We start from the raw sequence: 22,590 nt of genomic DNA on the forward strand, positions 1-22,590 counted from the left end.
TATGCAGTGCATGTCGACCAATAGAATACATGCAAATTAATAAACTGACCCTAGAACAGATTGCCTGATTTCAGATTTCTCACTTCCCGACAGGAAGTTTGCTCCAACTTGAGTTCTGTTTTACTCACAGATATAATTCAAACGGTTTTAGAAACTAGAGAGTGTTTCCTATCCAATAGTAATAATAATATGCATATTGTACGAGCAAGAATTGAGTACGATGCAGTTTAATTTGGGAACACCTTTTTTACAAAGTGAAAACAGCACCCCCTATTGAAGGTTAATGCAACCGCCGTGTTAGATTTTTAAAAATAACTTTACCATAACAAACAGCTTGCGTTATTGCGAGACAGCGCCCGCCAAAACGGCGGAGAATAGAAATAACATTTTCCTCAGAAATACGAAATAACATCATAAATTGTTCTTACTTTTGCTGAGCTTCCATCAGAATCTTGTACAAGGAATCCTAGGTCCAGAATAAATCGTTGTTTGGTTTTAGAATGTCCTTTTCACCTGTCGAATTCACGCCACAATGCTAGCCAATATTGATGACGTTCCCAATTTCTCTCGACGCAAAGAACGGAAAACTCCAAAAGTCCCAATAAACGTTGAATAATCTGATAACTCGGTTGAAAACATACTTTACGATGTTATTATCACATGTATCAAATAAAATCAGAGCCGGAGATATTAGCCGTGTATACCGAACGCTTATCAGAAGACAATATGGAGGTGCTTCGCGCGCCTAGGTAGAGAAAGGAAATTCCTGACCTGCCACTCCAAAAGCTCTTGTTTGACCTCAGATCAAGCTAGACACCCCATTCCACCTTCCACTGCCTGTTGACATCTAGTGGAAGGCGTATGAAGTGCATGCATATCGATAAATATTAGGCAATTGAATAGGCAGGCCCTGAAACAGAGCCTCGTTTTCAGATTTTTCACTTCCTGTCTGGAAGTTTGCTGCAAAATTAGTTCTGTTTTACTCACAGATATAATTCAAACGGTTTTAGAAACTTCTGAGTGTTTTCTATCCAATAGTAATAATAATATGCATATTGTACGAGCAAGAATTGAGTACGAGGCAGTTTAATTTGGGAACGATTTTTTACAAAGTGAAAACAGCGCCCCCTATCCCAAAGAAGTTAACATTAACAAGGAGTAGACAGATTACCAGGACGTGTACTCCGAGCATGGGTCTTCACTTACATTTTCAACCTTTCCCTGACAGTCTCTTAATACCTACATGTTTCAAGCAGACCACCATACTCTCTGTACCCAAGGTAACCTGCCTAAGTGATTACCGACCCTTAGCATTCACGTCTGTAGCCATGAAGTGCTTTGAAAGGCTGGTCATGGGTCACATCAATACCATCATCCCAGAAACCTGACACCCACTCCAATTTGCATACAAAGCCTCAGATGATGCAATCTCCATTGCACTCCACACTGCCTTTTTACACCGTTCAACACCATAGTACCCTCAAAGCTCATCACTAAACTAAGGACCCTGGGACTAAACTCCTTCAACTGTATCCTTGCCAACGACACAACGGTGGTAGGCCTGATCATGAACAACAATGAGACGGCCTATAGGGAGGAAGTAAGAAACCTGGCAGTGTGTTGCCAGAACGACAACCTCTCAACATGATCAAGACAAAGGAGATTATCGTGGACTACAGAACAAGGAGGGCCGAGCACGCCCCAATTCTCATTGACAGGGCTGTAGTGGAGCAGGTTGAGCGCTTCAAGTTCCTTGTTGTCCACATCAACAAACTATCATGGTCCAAACACACCAAGACTGTTGTGAAGAGCGCATGACACCAACTTTTCCCCCTCTGGAGACTGAAAAAATGTCATGGCTCCTCAGATCCTCAAAGTTCTATAGCTGCACCATTAAGATTATCCTGACTGGTTGCATCTCCGCCTGGTAAGGCAACTTGTCGGCATCCCGCCGCAGTAGAGGGTAGTGCGTACAGCCCAGTACATCACTGGGGCCAAGCTTTCTGTCATCCAGGACCTCTATACCAGGCAGGCCCTGAAAATTGTCAAAGACTCCAGCCACCCTAGTCATAGACTGTTCTCTCTGCTACTGCATGGCAAGCGGTACCGGAGTGTCAAGTCTAGGTCCGGAAGGCTCCTTAACAGCTTCTACCCCCCCCCCCAGCCGTAAGACTGCTGAACAGTTAATCAAATGGCTACCTGGATTATTTGCATTTCCCCTCCCCCGTACTGTACATGCTACCTTGACTAACCTGTACCCACGGACATTGACTCGGTACCGGTACATCCTGTATACAGCCTCATTATTGCTTTGTTACTTTCTGTTTACTTAGTAAATATTTTCTTAACCAACAATGCAGTTAAGGGCTTGTAAGTAAGCCTTGCACGGTAAGGAGAGAGATTGTATTCGGCGCATGTGACAAATAAATGTATATTTGATCTGAGGGGGGACGAAATTCAAATGCCAGCATACAAAAGTACCAACGCTTGTGTCAAATGTCAACCATGTGATCATGGACATCCAAAGCTTTGTTTGATCGCGTATTTTTTCAAAGTGTGTAGCGAACTCGAGATCCCATTGATTTCGCTTGTGCCGGTGCTTTCTTCAATGCCAAGTTTCTTTCAGACACAGACCTTTACTACTGGAGACTCTACTTACAAACTTAGTGAGGATTTCTTTGGCTGAAATCACTAACGGTAATTCAGCAGGTAGAGTATCATGGAACACTCAGACGCTGAGGGTGGCATGTGTCAAGTAACATTTAAATTTTTTTGTAAAAAATTCTTCTAAAATCACATTGTTTGCACGCTGTTCAGATAGTGCTAACTGGGTACTACATAAAATGAACTGAGGAGACTGGCGTCCCTCATTCATGGGACTGCTGCAATGGACCGCTTTGCCAAGCAGCAGTCCTGCTCGTGCCATTCACATGCTGTTTTCCCTCACACAGCCCACCCGTCCTTCTCCCGACGCCAGTTACACTACAGCTCCAGTCGTAGACGACTGCTTTACTTTTTTTTTTTTTTTTTTGCCTACTCCCTGTGGCCTCTTATTTGTATATATATATTTTTTTACATTCAAGATACATTTGCCATTTGAGAAAGGTTGGAAAAGTACTATAAATTATTGTGTGTGCAAAATCGAATAAAATCCAAATCCAGTGAATGAAAGTCATGTACTTGCAGGCTTCTTACACAGTGCAATGTAGTGCTGACTGAAATTAGTAGATTATTTGGTCCATAGGCTGTTATATATCTAGATAGATAGATAGATAGATAGATAGATAAATAATAGAAATGTTTTTTTATTTGTCCAGGAGGGAACTAATCCATTGTTGGAGGCCAAGCATAAATTATCTTTTAGTCTAGATCTGAAAATCTGGTCGGTGGCAACATATGGAGGGTGTGACGCAATTGCGGTGCCTCCGGAGGCATGCAGATGCCAAATTGAGCTCTGTACAGCATCGCCATGCGGTTCCCAAATGTTGTAACCATGTGGAGGGCTTTGTATAGCTCCACATTATCATTGGTAGGTGGGTGCGATACATAAACTCACTTCCTTGACAACAGCTCTGCACTGCTCTGCAATGTGCAAGAAGTATGAATTCCCTGACTTCTGCAGAGGCCGTATCACCGTAAAGTCTGTATGGACAATGCAGACATCAGATTGACCATGCCGCCCAGATGCACAATGCACTAATCGCTTCTGAATGCGCGCTCTCCCGCCGCTGTGCACATTCATTGTTTCACAACTTAATTGTGTGAATTGTTAGTGTATATCATTTCACCATTACATAGTGCATTCAGAATGTATTCAGACCCCTTAACCTTTTTCACATTTTGTTACATTACAGCTTTATTCTAAAATTGAGTTAATTGTTTATTTTCCTCAACTAAAAACTGGTTTTTAGAAATAGTTTAATTAATTTGTATTTTTTTGCTAATATCACATTTACATAAGTATTCAGACTCTTTACGCAGTACTTTGTTGAAGCACCTTTGGGTGTGATGCCACAAGCTTGGCACACATGTATTTGGGAGTTTGTCCCATTCTTCTCTGCAGATCCTCTCTAGCTCTCCAGTTGGATGTGCAAAGTTGCTGCACAGCTATTTTCAGGTCTCTCGATGTTCGATCAGGTTCAAGTCCGGGCTCTGGCTGGGCCACTCAAGGACATTCAGAGACTTGTACCGAAGCCACTCCTACGTATATGATAACATCCTGAAGATTGATTCTCAACTAAGTTTGACCAGTTTATTCGACTTGTAATAACTTTTTGAAGTTTTCGTCCGTTTGCGTTCAATTGCGCAAGTGTTTGGACATGTACTACACATGCTAGCTAAAGTTGCTAATTCGACATAAGTAATGGACATTATAAAACATAACAATTTATTGTGGAACTAGGATTCCTGGCACTGCATTCTGATGAAAGATCATCAAAGGTAAGGGAATATTTATGATGTAATTTCGTATTTCTGTTGACTCCAACATGGCGGAGAAATGTTTCTGAGTGCCGCCTCAGATTATTGCATGGTGTGCTTTTTACGTCAAGTTTTTTTTTAAATCTGACACAGCGGTTGCATTAAGAACCAGTATCTTTAATTATATGTAAAACATGTATCTTTCATCAAAGTTTATGATGAGTATTTCTGTTATTTGACATAGCTCTCTGTAATTACTCTGGATATTTGAGGCATTTCTGAAAATGGCTGTGTTTTTGGGATTTGGTGGTGAGTTAACAAATATATGTTGTGTTTTCGCTGTAAAACATTTTAAAAATTGGACATGTTGGCTGGATTCACAAGATGTTTATCTTTCATTCAAAGGTTAACCTTTCTAGGACACGTTCCGCTAGCGGAACCCCCCCCCCCCCACAACATTCCGCTGAAAAGGCAGCGTGGGAAATTCAAAAATATTTTTCCGAAATATGTAGCTTTCACACATTAACAAGTCCAATACAGCAAATGAAAGATAAACATCTTGTTAATCTACCCATCGTGTCCGATGTAAAAAAAAATAAAAAAAGCTTTACAGCGAAAATACAACATGATTGTTAGATCACCACCAAGTTCAAAAAACACACAGCCATTTTCCCAGCCAAAGATAGGAGTCACAGAAACAAAGATTAAATTAATCACTAACCTTTGAACATCTTCATCAGATGACACTCATATGACATGTTACACAATACATTTGTTTTGTTCGATAATGTGCATATTTATAGCCACAAATCTTGGTTTACATTGGCGCCATGTTCAGAAATGCCTCCAAAATATCCGGAGAAATTGCAGAGAGCAACATCTAATAACAGAAATACTCATACACTTTGATGAAAGATACATGTTTTACATAGAATACAATAAAGATACACTTGTTCTTAATGCAACCGCTGTGTCAGATTTCAAAAACTTTACGGAAAAAGCACACCATGCAATAATCTGAGACGGCGCTCGGATAAAAACATTTCTCCGCCATGGAGTCAACAGAAATACGAAATTACATCATAAATATTCCCTTTGATAATCTTCATCAGATTGCACTCCCAGGAATCCTAGTTCGACAAAATGTTGTTTTGTTCGATAATGTCATATGTATGTCCAAGTAGCTACTTTTGCTAGCGCGTTTAGTACACATATCCAAACGCTCGTGCAAGTCACCCATAAAGTCGGACGAAAATTTCAAAAAGTTATATCACAGGTCGAATAAACTTGTCAAACTAAGTAGAGAATCAATCTTCAGGATGTTATCATATATCCAATAACGTTCCAACCGGAGCATTCATTCGTGTCTGTATAAGTTATGGAATGCAAGGCGATATCATGTGGAATGCGCGTGACCAGGAACTGGCAATCTGCCAGACCACTGACTCATTCCCCTCTCATCCGGCCCCACAACACAGTAAACTTAATTCAACGTTCTACCGACTGTTGACATCTAGTGGAAGGCGTAGGAAGTGCAAACAAATCCATATCTTCCTGGGATTTGAATAGGCGATGAGTTGAAAAACAACCAGCCTCAGAATTTCCACTTCCTGTTTGGAAGTTTGCCTGCCATATGAGTTCTGTTATACTCAGACATAATTCAAACAGTTTTAGAAAATTCAGAGTTTTCTATCCAATAGTAATAATAATATGCATATATTAGCATCTGGGACAGAGGAGGCAGTTCACTATGGGCACGCTATTCATCCAAAGTGAAAATGCTGCCCCCTATCTAGAGGTCGACCGATTATGATTTTTCAATACCGATACCGATTATTGGAGGACAAAAAAAGCCGATGCCGATTAAAATAAATAAATAAATAAATAAAAATTTAAACAAAATATATATCATATACACACACATTTTTGTAATAATGACAATTGCAACAATACTCAATGAACACTTATTTTAACTTAATATAATACATAAATACACACACGCACACAGCTCTGAAGTGACAATGATACTGGAGTCTGCTTAGGAGACATACTCTCAACTGTTTGAATAAAAAGAGTTTAAGTTACTTGTGATGAATGTTGAAAACAAAAACCTTAATTTCTATATGCAGGAAATCCTATTTTAATAATGGGCATGGTAAGAATTGACAACCAAAGTGCGAGTCATAATTCCCATGACACCTAGCAAAATCTGAAAAGCAGTTCCTTCATTTATTGCATAGGATATTTTTAGATTCACTTAAAATAAGGTCTGTTTCGTGTAGGCTTACATCACCGTGCCAATTTTATAACTGTGTAGATATCCATAGGACAAGGTAACTCTGATCAATATTGGCTAAATATAAGCGAAGATAAAAAAAATTGTAGAGTGGATTTATGAAAATATGTTGACAAACGTTACCTTATCCTAGTGAGATTTACACGGGTATCAAAACGTCGAGGCGGTTTAAGCCTGCACGAAACACAGACCTTATTTGAAGTAGATCAAGACATTCTCTATGGAAGACATGAACGGTAAAATAACGAAGGAACCCCTTTCAAATTCAGCCGCAAGTTATTACAGGAATTATAACGCGTCGACTATTTCTCTCTAAACCATATACCTTTGACTAATCCGGAAACTATCACCTCGAAAACAAAACGTTTATTCCGTTCCGTATTTTATCTAACGGGTGGCATCCATGAGTCTAAATATTCCTGTTACATTGCACAACCTTCAATGTTGTCATAATTACGTAAAATTCTGGCAAATTAGTTCGCAAAGAGCCAGGCGGCCCAAACTGTTGCATATACCCTGACTCTGCGTGCAATGAACGCAAGAGAAATTACACAATTTCACCTGGTTAATATTGCCTGCTAACCTGGATTTCTATTAGCTAAATATGCAGGTTTAAAAATATATACTTGTGTATTGATTTTAAGAAAGGCATTGATGTTTATGGTTAAGTACACATTGGAGCAATGACAGTCATTGATTGTTTTTTATAAGATAAGTTTAATGCTAGCTAGCAACTTACCTTAGCTTACTGCATTCGTGGCACAGGCAGGCTCCTCGTGGAGTGCAATGTAATCAGGTGTTAGAGCATTGGACTAGTTAACTGTAAGGTTGCAAGATTGGATCCCCCGAGCTGACAAGGTTAAAAATCTGTCGTTCTGCCTAGGTCGTCATTGAAAATAAGAATGTGTTCTTAACCTCAATTGCCTAGTTAAATAAAGGTGAAAAAAAAAACCCGGCAAATCGGCACCCAAAAATACCGATTTCCGATTGTTAGGAAAACTTGAAATCGGCCCCGATTTAATCGGCCATTCCCTAAAGTTAAATGCTGCAAATGTTTTTTGGTACCCTTCCCCAGATCTGTGCCTCAACACAATCCTGTCTCGGAGCTCTACGGACCGTTCCTTCAACCTCATGGCATGATTTAAAAAAATCTCTGACATGCACTGTCAACTGTGGGTCCTTCTTATATAGACAGGTGTGTGCCTTTTTCAAATCTAGTCCAATCAATTTAATTTACGACAGGTGGACTCCAATGAAGTTGTAGAAACATCAAGGATGATTAATGAAAACAAGATGCACCTGAGCTCAATCGAGTCTCATAGCAAAGAGTCTGAATACTTATGTAAACAAGGTATCTGTTTTTTATTTGTAGTAAATTAGCAAAAATTTCTAAACTTGTTTTCACTTTCTCCATTATGGGGTTTTGTGTGTAGATTGTTAATTGTTTTATTTAATATTTTTGTCTTATTCTAAGGTGGTAAATTTTTTCCCGAAATGCATTGTATATCAATAGTACATTTACCGTTAATTCATATTATTTCTAATCTACAATGTTTGTTTGGTTATGGGATTTTCTGTAATGCATTCAATAGTATTCCTTTTACCATTGTTGGAATGGACACATTGTTTGCAGAGCGCACAACCTATGCAACACTTGTGAGAAACAAGTTTTAGTTTTTCAATCCATTTGAGTTTTGTCATTGTCTTTTGTTTGGAATGCTATTGTCAATGTTGTAAGGACCCACACATGATTTACATTTTGAAGTAGGCCTATAGGCTTCCTGGCATGTGTTCAAATGTAGCCATATAAATGTGCCCATTTGGGGATCTGATATAGTATTTCTGATTTGTCTTAATACACCTCCACTAATGACCTTCGGAGCTTCTGTCATGTTTTATTCACCTCAAACAGCAAGCACATTTAAGTCTGCTTTTTACATCACATTGAGGAATTGTCATTTTCAATTATTTGAAAAATCTTTCTAGCGCTCTCCCTTTTGATAACCACTCAGCGTGAAAGGGAAAAATGTCATAAAATAGGTCCACCTGATTTTACTTTTTTTGCAGGACTGAAATGGGTTTCTTTACTCATTTTGGGTGCTGGTGCGGTTTTATATTTAGGTGCAGGCGCTCCACAATATGTTTTAGCTAATATTCTATAAGAGGAACAGGAGCAAAAGCAGTAGAACATTGAGATGTCGGTGCTCTGCTCCGGTGAGCTCCTGCCCAAGTCGAGCACTGATTTCTTATCCTTTGCGCAAATAGCATACAGCTGTGTCTGTCCCCAGCTCACTGGTGCAGGTAACTTGAGGGGCACAGAAGATTTTATACAATGTTTCAAGTTTGGTGCATACAGGCAATACATAGCCAATGTGATTTATAGGATATTTTATTTTTATCCGGGTATTTTCTACTGGCAGGTTAGTTTTTATTTGTTGGCTCTATGTAGGCTATTTTTACTCAGTTGGCAATAGAAGTTATATTTTAGGTTAGTATCATTTTCATTTGGAGAGAAGTTTGATTTATCCACATGACAATGATTTTGAGATGAAGACGTTATTATAAATGAAATGAAACTGTTCCACACAAAAAATGTGGGTATGTAAACTAACTGGCACGCAGATCAGTTGAAATGTTAAGATAAATTGGCATTCCATTCCATTCCACTGATGCTGGCGTGAAGACCGCACTCAACGAGCTGTATAAAGCGAATAAGAAAATGCTCATCCAGAGGCGGTTGGCCGGGGACTTTAATGCAGGGAAACTTAAAACGCTAGACCACCTTTATGCCACACACAGATGGGTAAAAAGCTCTCCCTCGCCCTCCATTTGACAAATCTGACCATAATTTTATCCTCCTGCTTACAATCAAAGTAAAGCAGGAAGTACCAGTGACTCGCTCAATACGGAAGTGGTCAGATGACACAGATGCTAAGCCACAGTACTGTTTTTGCTAGCAAAAACTGGAATATGTTCCGGGGCTTATCCGATGGCAATGAGGAGTAGATCACATCAGTCACCGGCTTCATCAATAACATTGTCCCCACAGTGACCGTAGGTACATGCCCCAACCAGAAGCCATGGATTACAGGCAACATCCACACTGAGCTAAAAGGTAGAGCTTTCAAGGAACGGTACGCTAACCCGAACACTTATAAGAAATCCCGCTTTGCCCTGAGACAAACAGGCAAAGCGTAAATACAGGACTAAGGTGGAATCCTACTACACTGGCTCTGACGCTCGTCAGATGTGGCAGGGCTTGCAAAGTATTATGTACTACAAAGTGAAGCCCAGCTGCGAGCTGCCCAGTGATACAAGCTTACCAGACAAGCTAAATTACTTCTATGCATGCTTCAATGCAAGCAACACTGATTGCATGAGAGCACCAGCTGTCCCGGACTGTGATCACCCTTGCTGTAGCCAATGTGAGTAAGTCCTTTTAAACAGGTCAACATTCACAAGGCCGCAGGGCCAGATGGATGACCAGGACGTGTAATCCGAGCATGCGCTGACCAACTGGCAAGTGTCTTCACTGACATTTTCAACCTGTCCTTGGGTGAGTCTGTAATACCTACACGTTTCAAGCAGACCACCGTAGTCCCTGTGCCCAAGAACACCAAGGTAACCTGCCTAAATGACTACCGACCCGTAGCACTCCCATCTGTAGCCATGAAGTGCTTTGAAAGGCTGTTCATGGCTCACATCAACACATCCCAGCAACCCTAGACCCACTCCAATTTGTATACCAACCCAACAGGTCCACAGATGATGTAATATCTATTGCACTCCACACAGCCCTTTCCCACCTGGTCAAAAGGAACACCTACGTGAGAATGCTATTCATTGACTACGGCTCAGCTTTCAACACCATAGTGCCCTCATAGCTCATTGCTAAGGACCCTGGGACTGTACACAACTGGATCCTGGAATTCCTGACGGGCTGCCCCCAGATGGTAAGGGTAGGCAACAACCCATCTGCCACGCTGATCCTCAACACGGGGGGTGCCCTTGGGTGTGTGCTTAGTCCCCTCCTGTACTCCCTGTTCACTCATGACTGCATTGGCAAGCACGACTCTAACACCATTTGTTTGCAGACGACACAACGGTGATAGGCCTGATCACTAACAACGACGGGACTATAGGGAAGAGGTCAGTGACCTGGCAGTGTGGTGCCAGGACCACCCCTTCCGCAATGTGATAAAGACAGAGGAGATGATCGTGGACTACAGGAAAAGGAGGGCCAAGCACGTTCTGATTCTCATCGACGGGCCTCTAGTGGAGCAGGTTGAGAGCTTCAAGTTCTTTGGCGTCCACATCACCAACAAACTATCATGGTCCTAACACACCAAGACAGTCGCGAAGAGCGCAAGACAACACCTATTCCCCCTCAGGAGACTAAAAAGATTTGGCATGGGTCCTCAGATCCTCAAAAGGTTCTACAGCTGTGCTATCGAGCATCCTGACTGGTTGCAGCAATGCCTGGTATGGTAACTGCTTGGCCTCCGACCGCAAGGTACTACAGAGGGTAGTGTGCACAGCCCAGTACATCACTGGGGCCAAGCTTCCTGCCATCCAGGACCTCTATACCAGGCGGTGTCAGAGGAAGGCCCTACAAATTGTCAGCCACCAGCCACCTAGTCATAAACTTCTCTCTATTGCAGGGCAAGCGGTACCGGAGTGCCAGGTCTAGGTCCAAGAGGCTTCTCAACAGCTTCTACCCCCAAGCCATAAGACTCCCGAACATCTAATCAAATGGCTACCCAGACTATTTGCATTGCCACCCCCCCCTCTTATGCTGCTACTACTCACTATGTATGCACAGTCACTTTAGCTCTACCTATATGTACATATTACGTTGACTAACCTGTGACCCTGCACATTAACTTCTTATGGTTGCAATCCCGTTAACGGGATCGATATGACAACAGCCAGTGAAAGTGCAGGGCGCCAAATTCGAACAAATCTCATAATTAAAAGTCATCAAACATACATGTGTCTCATACCATTTTAAAGGTAATCTTGTTAATCCCACAAGTGTCTGATTTCAAATAGGCTTTTCAGCGAAAGCACCACCAACGATTATGTTAGGACACCATCAACTCACAGAAATTCTGCCATTTTTCCAGCCAAAGAGTCACAAAAAGCACAAATAGAGAAAATGAATCACTAATCTTTGATCTTCATCAGATGACACTCATAGGACTTCATGTTACACAATACATATGTCTTGTTAGATTAAGTTCATATTTATATCCAAAACCTCAGTTTACATTGGCGCCATGTTCAGAAATGCCTAAAAAAATATCCGGAGAAATTGCAGAGAGCCACGTCATAACATAAATACTCATCATAAACTTTGATGCATGTTTTACATAGAATTAAAGATACACTTGTTCTTAATGCAACCGCTGTGTCAGATTTCAAAAAGCTTTACGGCAAAACACAATATTCAATAATCTGAAAACAGCATTCAGCCACAAAAGCAAGCCATACAGTTACCCGCCAAATTGTGCAGTCAACAAAACTCATAAAAACTATTATAAATCTTCACTTTGCTGATCTTTGTCGGAATACACTCCCAGGACTCCCACAAGAAAAGTTTGTTTTGTTCGGTAATGTCCAAGTAGCTACTTTTTTAGCGCGTTTAGTAATCAAATCCAAACGCTCGTGCAGGTCCAGGCGAATGTCGGACAAACTTAAAAAAGTTATATTACAGGTCGAATAAACTTGTCAAACTTAGTATAGAATCAATCTTTAGGATGTTGTTATCATAAATATTCAATAACGTTCCAACCGGAGAATTCCTTTGTGTCTATAGAAGTAATGGAACGCAAGTCGATATCATGTGGAATGCGCATGATCAGGACCTGGCTCTCTGCCAGACCACTGACTCAAACAGCTCCCATCCGGCTCAACTTCCCAGTAGAAGCTTCATTCAACGTTCTACAGACTGTTGACATCTAGTGGAAGCCGTAGGAAGTGCCAACAGATCCATATCCTACAATGTTTTCAATAGGCGATGAGTAGAAAATCGACCAACCTCAGATTTCTCACTTCCTGGTTGGATTTCTTCTCAGGTTTTTGCCTGCCATATGAGTTCTGTTATACTCAGACATAATTTAAACAGTTTTAGAAACTTCAGAGTTCTCTATCCAATACTAATAATAATATGCATATATAGGCAGCTATGACTGAGGAGCAGGCCGTTTACTCTGGGCACCTCTGTGCACTTTTCATCCAAGCTACTCAATACTGCCCCTGCAGCCATAAGAAGTTAAGGAGAAGTATATCTTTAATTCTGTGAATAACACTTGTATCTTTTATCAATGTTTATTATGAGTATTTCTGTAAATTGATGTGGCTCTGTGCAAATTCACGGGATGTTTTGGATGCAAAGCCAAATGTAAACTGAGGTTTTTGGATATAAATATGAACTTGATCGAACAAAACATACATGTATTGTGTAACATGTTGTCCCGGGAGTGTTGTCTGATGAAGAATATCAAAGGTTAGTGATGAATTTTCTCTTTCTGCTTTTTGTGACTCCTCTCTTTGGTTGGAAAATCGCTGTATGCTTTCTGTGACTAGTTGCTAACCTAACAATATGTTCTGCTTTCGCCGAAAAGCCTATTTGAAATCGGACACTTTGGTGGGATTAACAACAAGATTACCTTTATACGTGTATCTTATACCATTTTGTTTGAGAAATTTTAATTATGAGATTTCTGTTTGAATTTGGCGCCCTGCACTTTCACTGGCTGTTGTCATATCGATCCCGTTAACTTCTTATGGCTGCAATCCCGTTAATGCAACCGCTGTGTCAGATTTCAAAAAGACTTTACGGAAAAAGCAAACCATGCAATAATCTGAGTACAACAAATCAAGCCAAACAGATATCCGCCATGTTGGAGTCAACAGAAGTCAGAAATAGCATTATAAATATACACTTTGATCTTCATCAGAATGTACTCCCAGGAATCCCAGTTCCACAAATGTTTGATTTGTTCGATCAAGTTCATCATATGTAGAAATACCTCCTTTTTGTTAGCGCGTTTAGCCCAGTATTCCAAATTCATGACTCGCGATCACTGGGAGCAGACAGTCAAAAAGTTCCGTTATAGTCCGTAGAAACATGTCAAACGAAGTATAGAATCAATCTCTAGTATGTTTTTAACAAATCTTCAATGTTCCAACCGGATAATTCCTTTGTCTTCAGAAATGCAATGGAACTCAAGCTAACTCTCACATGAACGCGCATGGTCAGCTCGTGGCACTCTGGGGGAGACCTTACTCAATCCCCCCTCATTCGCCCTCACTTCACAGTAGAAGCATCAAACAAGGTTCTAAAGACTGTTGACATCTAGTGGAAGCCTTAGGAAGTGCAATATGACCCCATAGACACTGTATTTGATAGACCAAGAGTTGAAAAACTACAAACCTCAGAACTCCCACTTCCTGGTTGGATTGTGTGTGTGTATAGTCACATGTATTTAGCGTATCCTACCTGGATATGGTTCGTACCTTGCATCGCAGACTGCCATCAGGACCATTGGCAAAAAGCCGTTGTAGTAATCGCTGCCCAGGTTTGCCGGATCTCGGAACCGAACTTGTTTTCTGTCCAACAATCCTCAATCTGCCCAGTGTGCCACGGAGGGATAAGCAACAAAATCCTCCTTCGGGACATGCCAGATAGCCTGGCACACTTCTGTGACGATGGCAGAAACATTCCTAGCTTATGAGTTACAACTCTCAGCAATACTTGGTGTGCTGCCGCTCGCCAAAAACCGAAAGGTCAGACAGACTTTCTGCAGCCCTTACGGGTAAGCTGTGAGTTTTCTTCTGCGAGATCTGAGGGGCAAGCCACTGAAGTCGTAAAATCTGGCAACAGACATCTGAAAGTAGTGAACACCTTTCAACATGGCGCCGGCAGAGATGGTCGCCTCGCGCTCTTAGGTAACTATGCAGTCGTTTTTTAATGTATTATTTCTTACTGTTACCCCAAGAAATCTTAAGTCTCATTACATACAGCTGGGAGGAACTATTGGATATAAGAGCAACGTTAACTTGCCAACATTACGACCAGGAATACAACTTTCCCGAAGCGGATCCTCTGTTTGGTCCACCACCCAGGACAATGGATCGGATCCCAGCAGGCAACCCAAAACAGCGCCGCAGATGGAGCGGTCTTCTGGTCAGGCTCTGTAGACTGGCACATCGCCCACCCCTCCTGAGTATACTACTAGCCAACGTCCAGTCTCTTGAAAAAAAGGTAGACGAAATCCGAGCAAGGGTTGCCTTCCAGAGAGACATCAGAGATTGTAACATTCTCTGTTTCACGGAAACATGGCTCGCTCGGGATACGTTAGAGTCGGTACAGCCACCTAGTTTCTTCACGCATTGCGCCGACAAACCTCTTTCTTCCTAGGTTTTGGCCTTGCTAGGGAGTTTTTCCTAGCCACCGTGCTTCTACACCTGCATTGCTTGCTGTTTTGGGCTGGGTTTCTGTACAGCACTTTGAGATATCAGCTGATGTACGAAGGGCTATATAAATAAATTTGATTTGATTCTGGTAAGAAGGGCGGGAGTGTATGCCTTATGATTAACGAGTCTTGGTGTGATCATAACAACATACAGGAACTTAAGTCCTTTTGTTCACCTGACCTAGAATTCTTTACAATCAAATGCCGACCCCATTATCCACCAAGAGAATTCTCTTCGACTATAATCACAGACGTGTATATCCCCCCCCCCCCCCCCAAGCAGACACCTCGACGGCCCTGAAAGAACTTCAATGGACTTTATGTAAACTGGAAACTACATCCTGAGGATGCATTTATTGTAGCTGGGGATTTTAACAAAGCTAATCTGATGACATTTAGGAAGTCTTATCGGCATGCGCGACCCGGGCTGGCAGCATTCTGGATCATTGCTACTCTAACTTCCGTGACGCATACAAAGCTCGTCCTCCTTTGGCAAGTCTGACCACGACTCAATTTTGTTGCTCCCAGCCTATAGACAGAAACTAAAACAGGAAACGCCCATGCTCAGGTCTGAATCTTAGATTGCTTCGATCACGTGGACTGGGATGTGTTCCGGATAGCCTCAGACAATAACATTGATGTATTGAGTTTATAAGCAAGTGCATTTGTGATGGTGTACCCACAGCGTCTATTAAAACCTTCCCCAACCAGAAACCGTCGATTGATGGCAGCATTCGCGCTAAACTGAAAGTGCGAACCACTGCTTTTAAATCATGGCAAGGCGACCGACTACAGTGTAGCTATTACCTCCGCGGCAATCAAACAAGCTAAGCGTCAGTATAGAGACAAAGTAGTCACAATTCAACGGCTCAGACACGAGATGTATGTGGCAAGGTCTAATTTCAATCACAGATTACAAAACAAAAACAGCGCTGTCTCAGACATTGTCTTGCTCCCAGACAAACTAAACAACTTCCTCGCTCGCTTTGAGGACAATACAGTGCCACTGACACGGCACGCTACCAAAACCTGCGCGCTCTCCTTCACCGCAGCCAACATGAGTAAAACATTTAAACGTGTTAACCCTCGCAAGGCTGCCGGCCCAGACTGCATCCCTAGCCGTGTCCTCAGCATGCGCAGACCAGCTGGCTGGTGTGTTTACGGACATATTCAATCAATCCCTATCCCAGTCTGCTGTTCCCATATGCTTCAAGAGAGCCACCATTGTTCCCAAGAAAGCTAAGGTAACTGAGCTAAACGACTATCGCCCCGTAGCACTCACTTCCATCATGAAGTGCTTTGAGACTAGTCAAGGATCATATCACCTCTACCCTATCAATCAATGTATTTATAAAGCCCTTCTTACATCAGCTGATGTCACAAAATGCTGTACAGAATCCCAGCCTAAAAGTCCAGAACCTAGAGGAACCAGGCTGAGGGTTGGCCAGTCCTCTTCTGGCTGTGCCAGGTAGAGATTATAACAGAACATGGCCAAGATGTTCTTAGATGACCAGCAGGGTCAAATAATAATAATCACAGTGGTTGTCGAGGGTGCAACAGGTCAGCACCTCAGGAGTAAATGTCAGTTGGGATTTCATAGCCGATCCTTCAGAGCATCTCTACTGCTCGTGCTGTCTCTAGAGAGTTGAAAACGGCATGTTTGGGACAGGTAGCACGTCCGGTAAACAGGTGACACCCTAGACCCACTCCAATTTGCTTACAGCCCCAATAGGTCCACAGAAGATGCAATCACACTGCCCTAACCCATCTGGAGAAGAGGAATACCTGTGTAAGAATGCTGTTAATCGATTATAGCTCGGCATTTAACACCATAGTGCCCTCCAAACTCGTCATTAAGCTCGAGACCCTTGGTCTCGACCCCTTCCTGTGCAGCTGGGTCCTGGACTTCCTGATGGGCCGCCCCCAGGTGGTGGAGGTAGGAAACATCTCCACCCCGCTAATCCTCAACATTGGGGCCCCACAAGGGTGCGTTCTCAGCCCTCTCCTGTACTCCCTGTTCACCCATGACTGTATGGCCATGCACGCCTCCAACTCAATCATCAAGTTTGCAGATGACACTACAGTGGTAGGCTTGATTACCAACAACGACGGGACGGCCTACAGGGAGGAGGTGAGGGCCCTCGGAGTGTGGTGTCAGGAAAATAACCTCACTCAACGTCAACAAAACAAAGGAGATGATTGTGGACTTCAGGAAACAGCAGAGGGAGCACCCCCCCCATCCACATTGACGGGACAGTAGTGGAGAAGGTGGAAAGCTTCCTCAGTGTACACATCACGGACAAACTGAAATTGTCCACCCAGACAGTGTGGGGAAGAAAGGCTGAAGAAATTTGGCTTGTCACCAAAAACACTCAAACTTTTACAGATGCACAATCGGGAGCATCCTGTCGGACTGTATCACCGCCTGGTACGTCAACTGCTCCGCTCACAACCGCAAGGCTCTCCAGAGGGTAGTGAGGTCTGCACAAAGCATCACTGGGGGCAAACTACCTGCTCTCCAGGACACCTACACCACCCGATGCCACAGGAAGGCCAAAAATATCATCAAGGACATCAACCATCGCCTGTTCACCCCGCTATCATCCAGAAGGCGAGGTCAGTACAGGTGCAACAAAGCTGGGACCGAGAGACTGAAAAACAGCTTCTATCTCAAGGCCATCAGACTGTTAAACAGCCATCACTGTTGGCAGCAGCCACTCGGACTCAAATCTCTAGCCACTTCAATAATAAAAAATTGCATGTAATAAATGTATCACTAGTCACTTTAAACAAAGCCACTTTATAATGTTTACATACCCTACATTACTCAACTCATGTATATCCGTACTCTATACCATCTACTGCATCTTGCCTATGCCGCACGGCCATCGCTCATCCATAAATTTATATGTTTGTGTGTGTATAAGGTAGTTGTGAAATTGTTAGATTTTACTGCACGGTCGGTACTAGAAGCACAAGCATTTCGCTACACTCGCATTAACATATGCTAACCATGTGTATGTGACCAATAACATTTTATTTGAACATGTCGTTCCTCATCAATGCTTCGCGTAGGTTGAACAAGAGACGTGCGTTCTTCGTCATCCCCTCTCGTGGTCTTCATGGAACGAACTTGCCATTTTCTCAGTCCTTTTTTTCTCCATACTCCTGAGTAGTAATAGCAGTTCAAGTTCTTGCTGTTCAAGCTCTAGCAATTCCAAAAAAAAATATTTTTTCTGTGGCTAAAAAGTAGTGTCGAAAGCATAGAACACCAGTCTAGCCAGACATGTGGCTAGTATTTTGTAAACGGGCATATACTGTAACTCTTGATCCGGAAGTTCAAACGTTTTCCGTGGCTAGTCAAAAAGAGTGCCTTGGCCCCTCTTGCTTGGTTAGCTACTCTGGCTCCCAAGCCCCCTAGTGGATATACACTACACAAGGCGGACTTCACCTCTGGGTGGAATGCAACGAATAGAGTCCGCTGCCCAAAAAAACCTTACTCCACTCACGTGCACGCACGTAGATCAATGGAGTGCAGCTTGTAGAAGCCTTTTTAGAGGTAGTTCTGTGTGCCAATGCAAACTAGAGTTAACGCAAAGACTGGATGTCTTTGGGATCAGCTAGCATGCTAGCTGATCACGAGGACTTCCAGTCTGAGCTAAGTAAGCATTGGCAGCGGTACAGCTGCCGCACAAACTTGCAGCAAAGCAATGCAAAGTTATATTCCTGTTTCTACATTCCGTTTTGACATGCCGCATCCACCGTAAGTTGAATCAGAAGCTAGCCTACTTTGTTATGTGACAAAAGTCATACACCTGTTTTTGTGGCAGAGGCTTTGCCAATCAGATCTGAATGAAAACAATCAAGGGGCAAACTCTCAATTTTACATTTTCTCATATTAAATATTACTGGAATGTTATGTCGTGTTTTTTGGAGCTAATTTCAATAAGAAATCTCTATGTAAAAATGAATTCCAGTTGGAATTGTCAATTTATCATTTAAAGTCTATGGTGGAAATTGCCTCACTGAATTTTAGCTAATGTTAGTCACCCATGGTTGGTAGATTTACATTTACATTTTAGTCATTTAGCAGACGCTCTTATCCAGAGCGACTTACAGTAGAGTGCATACATTTTATTACATTTTACATACTGAGACAAGGATATCCCTACCGGCCAAACCCTCCCTAACCCGGACGACGCTATGCCAATTGTGCGTCGCCCCACGGACCTCCACAATTATTTAGATGTTTTGAATCTGTTTAAAATAGGAAAAGCTCTTTTAAAGAAACAAAACCACTGATGTAACAAGTTTATTTCAGAGTTTGTGTGTCTCCCTCTTCAGAAAGATTATGAATACAGCTTTGTTTGTAGTCACTTTGGTGGTACGTTGAATGTTGGGTTAGCCTACCTGATCAGAAACCTTAACCTGAGATTTCCCTTATCCATGTTTTTGAATGTCAATGATTTACAGAAGTTGAGTATGAAGTCTACATTTTTATGTTTGTTTATTCTCTTTTTGCCCACAGGGCTGATCTCGGACGCGAGTTTCACCAATGCTACCAATGCTACAGATTACAGAACAGATGGTATATGCCATGAATTGTAAGGAAGCCACAGAGAAGGTTGTCCAGTCATGGTCACGTTTCAACTCAGCTGGCCAAACTACTCTACTGGAGACTCTGAAAGCGTTCAGTCCTATGTCAAAAGACCTTTTTGATACTGAGAAAGAACTGGCCACTTTTATTGAGGGACTCAAAGATGAAGGTCACAAACCTACTGTACTTAAAAGCAAAGATGTTTATGGTTACAGGTCTTGTACTGCAGTACTGAGGCCTGTAATAAAGACACAAAGCACACTGGACATTGCTGTCTCAAAGGTTCAAAAGACTGGCAAAAAGAAGGGTAGAAAACCCCATGGCAAGAAGACTGAAATCAACTATTCTTTGTTAAGTGCAGCAGCAAAAGTCGTCCTGAAGAATCAACCCACAATTATTTTGACAAATCTGTCAAAGGAGTCTCTCAAACAGACGGTCCTCTCGAAACCACCAGCCTTGGCTGTTGTGCCTGTTCAGATGCAGTCATACATAAGACTGACCAACATCACTGGACCCTCTACAGGCCACACAGCGAGACTGCAGTTCCACACAGGTGTATGGTCAGGAGAGGTGACTGTGCCCAACACTCATCGACCACTATCTCTAACAGGTACCCAAGTACAGCCTTCGGAAGGTACCGGAAACTCAGCAAAATCTGTCACTTTGAGGAGAGTGAACTTTTTGCCCTGCCCAGTCAATATCATCGGAGTGCCTGCCATACTGCAAAACGACCGGGTTTTGAAGGAATGCAACGGAATGCCTTGCTGGAGGGACCAGAAAAGGAAAAGGACTGACGAGGCTGAAGACAAACTCTGTGTGAAGAGGTCCAGAAATGAGGTCTGGCTGGTCAAAGAGCAGTCCGAAGACCTTAGACTGAGTGAGAACAACCTGAGGTTCAAGGTGATCAAGGTTGATGACTCGATCACCGATGAGGAGGTGAGGAGGAAAGCCCAGAAGATCCTGCGAGTTAACCTGTCACCGGTCATAGAAATTCAACCACTTATTGCCTACCCAATGTGACCGGCCCGTAATATATTTGGCTGCGTTTACACAGGCAGCCCAATTCTGTTTTTGTTTTTTTACCCAATTATTGGCAAAAGATCTGATCAGATTGGCCAAAAGACCAATAATTGCGGGAAAAATATTTTGAATTTGTCTGTGAACACAGCCTTAAAGTCCTTTTGTCCTCCATGTAAATTTCATCAGTTGCATCTTGTCAAGGCAGTGCTTTGTCTTTTAGCTGTGCTCAGATTAGGAGTATTGGGATTGTTTGGGATGCTTTTTGGAGATTTGGAAAATCCTATTTCTTTCTGTTAATATGTTTAGAAAAGGGGACGCTGGGTTATTGCCTAAACATCCAAAAATATGGTTTAAAGTATTGTTTACACTGCACATACTATAGACTGCCCCTTGACTGTTGAGTGATGGAATGGTGAAGTGTGAGGCACAATGGATGTCCCCATATGAGTTGGGGACATCCATTGTGTACCTGTACCTGCAGTATATCCTTCTTTACATGTGTGTTTTTGGGACACTGTGAAATTTCCTTCATCTGTTTTATAAATGATACAAACATCTGATAATGAAGCCATGTCATGTATAACTATGCAGCATTCATTTGCTAGAATATTACAGATATTTTATATACATCACTTTTTAGTCATGTCATTTCTACTGTATGTTCGATTAAAGAAGCAATTGAAATGGTGTTTTCCTGATGTGTTATAAAGGTTTATCTTTTTGGACATGACAGTTAAGAGTTCCTAGCTATATGTTAACATTTTATGGCTTTTATTCTCATTTGTACAAAGTTAAGGCATTTTATTCCATTATCTGTATTTAATTTGTAGAAGAATTTACATGGCCTTATTTAAGAGTTTTCAGTGTTTTTAAAGCCTCTGGAGGAAACGCTCTAGCCTATATTGTGTATTATCTGACATTTAGAACTATTCCTAAAGCATTTTATAGCTTTGAAATTTGATATTTAGGCCTTGTTTGTTTCTGTAATTGGAGGAAGTATGCCAGTTGGTTTATTTTATTCAAGTATCCTCCTCTCCATTAGGTTCAACTGATTTGATTTATCCGTCCTTGACCTTTCCATTCTCAATCGAAGGCAGAGTAAAGCTTTTTTGGCTTCGGGTTACATTTACTTGCTTTGATTTTCATGTGCCAAATGTATATTTTTGGTGCTTCTCAATTGCACTTTTTTTTTTTTTTTTACCCAAACTGAAAGGTTGTCTCTGTTAGCTACATATTCTAAATCACACATGCTTTGAATAAAATGTCTGAGGCACTTTTAGGTATGTGAAGAGGTAGCGATACATTTCATGTTCAATGTAGCTTAATTTATATCTATTTAAAAACAACTTAAAAAAAAAAAACTTTTTGTATGAACCACAATGATACTTAACAAAGATATCTGTTAACATGTTATGGTCATTGTGTGTTGGGAATTACTGTTGAACTGTAAAATAAAGCATTTTGACCACTTTCTCTGGATTACCTGGCATTTACATTTTAATAATGGGTCATTCTACTCATAACCATGTTTGTGTGATGACTAGTACCTTTTTATTTACTTTTACTCCTTTTTCTCCCCAATTTCGTGATATCCAATTGATAGTTAATCTTGTCCCATCGCTGCAACTCCCTTACCAAGGTCGAGAGCCATGCGTCCCCCGAAACACTACCCTGCCAAGCCGTATTGCTTCTTGACACACTGCTTGCTTAACCCAGAAGCCAGCCGCACCAATGTGTCGGAGGAAACAACGTACAACTGGCAACCGTGTCAGTGTGCA

The 22,590-nt window shown here is 41.9% G+C and overlaps 1 protein-coding gene across 1 annotated transcript in view; it reads left to right on the top strand.

The window, feature by feature from the left end:
* LOC120061375 (coiled-coil domain-containing protein 71-like) overlaps window positions 1-22,283 on the top strand; it is a 42,613-nt gene extending 20,330 nt beyond the window's left edge. The window contains exon 2 of the mRNA XM_039011147.1: window positions 19,724-22,283. Within this exon, the coding sequence (XP_038867075.1) occupies window positions 19,751-20,812 (1,062 nt within the window). The 5' untranslated portion in view covers window positions 19,724-19,750 and the 3' untranslated portion in view covers window positions 20,813-22,283. The remainder of the gene's footprint in view (window positions 1-19,723) is intronic.
* Window positions 22,284-22,590: the final 307 nt, after the last annotated feature.

The sequence above is a fragment of the Salvelinus namaycush genome, chromosome 16 (genome assembly GCF_016432855.1).
Source record: "Salvelinus namaycush isolate Seneca chromosome 16, SaNama_1.0, whole genome shotgun sequence".
Classification (NCBI taxonomy): Eukaryota; Metazoa; Chordata; class Actinopteri; order Salmoniformes; family Salmonidae; genus Salvelinus; species Salvelinus namaycush.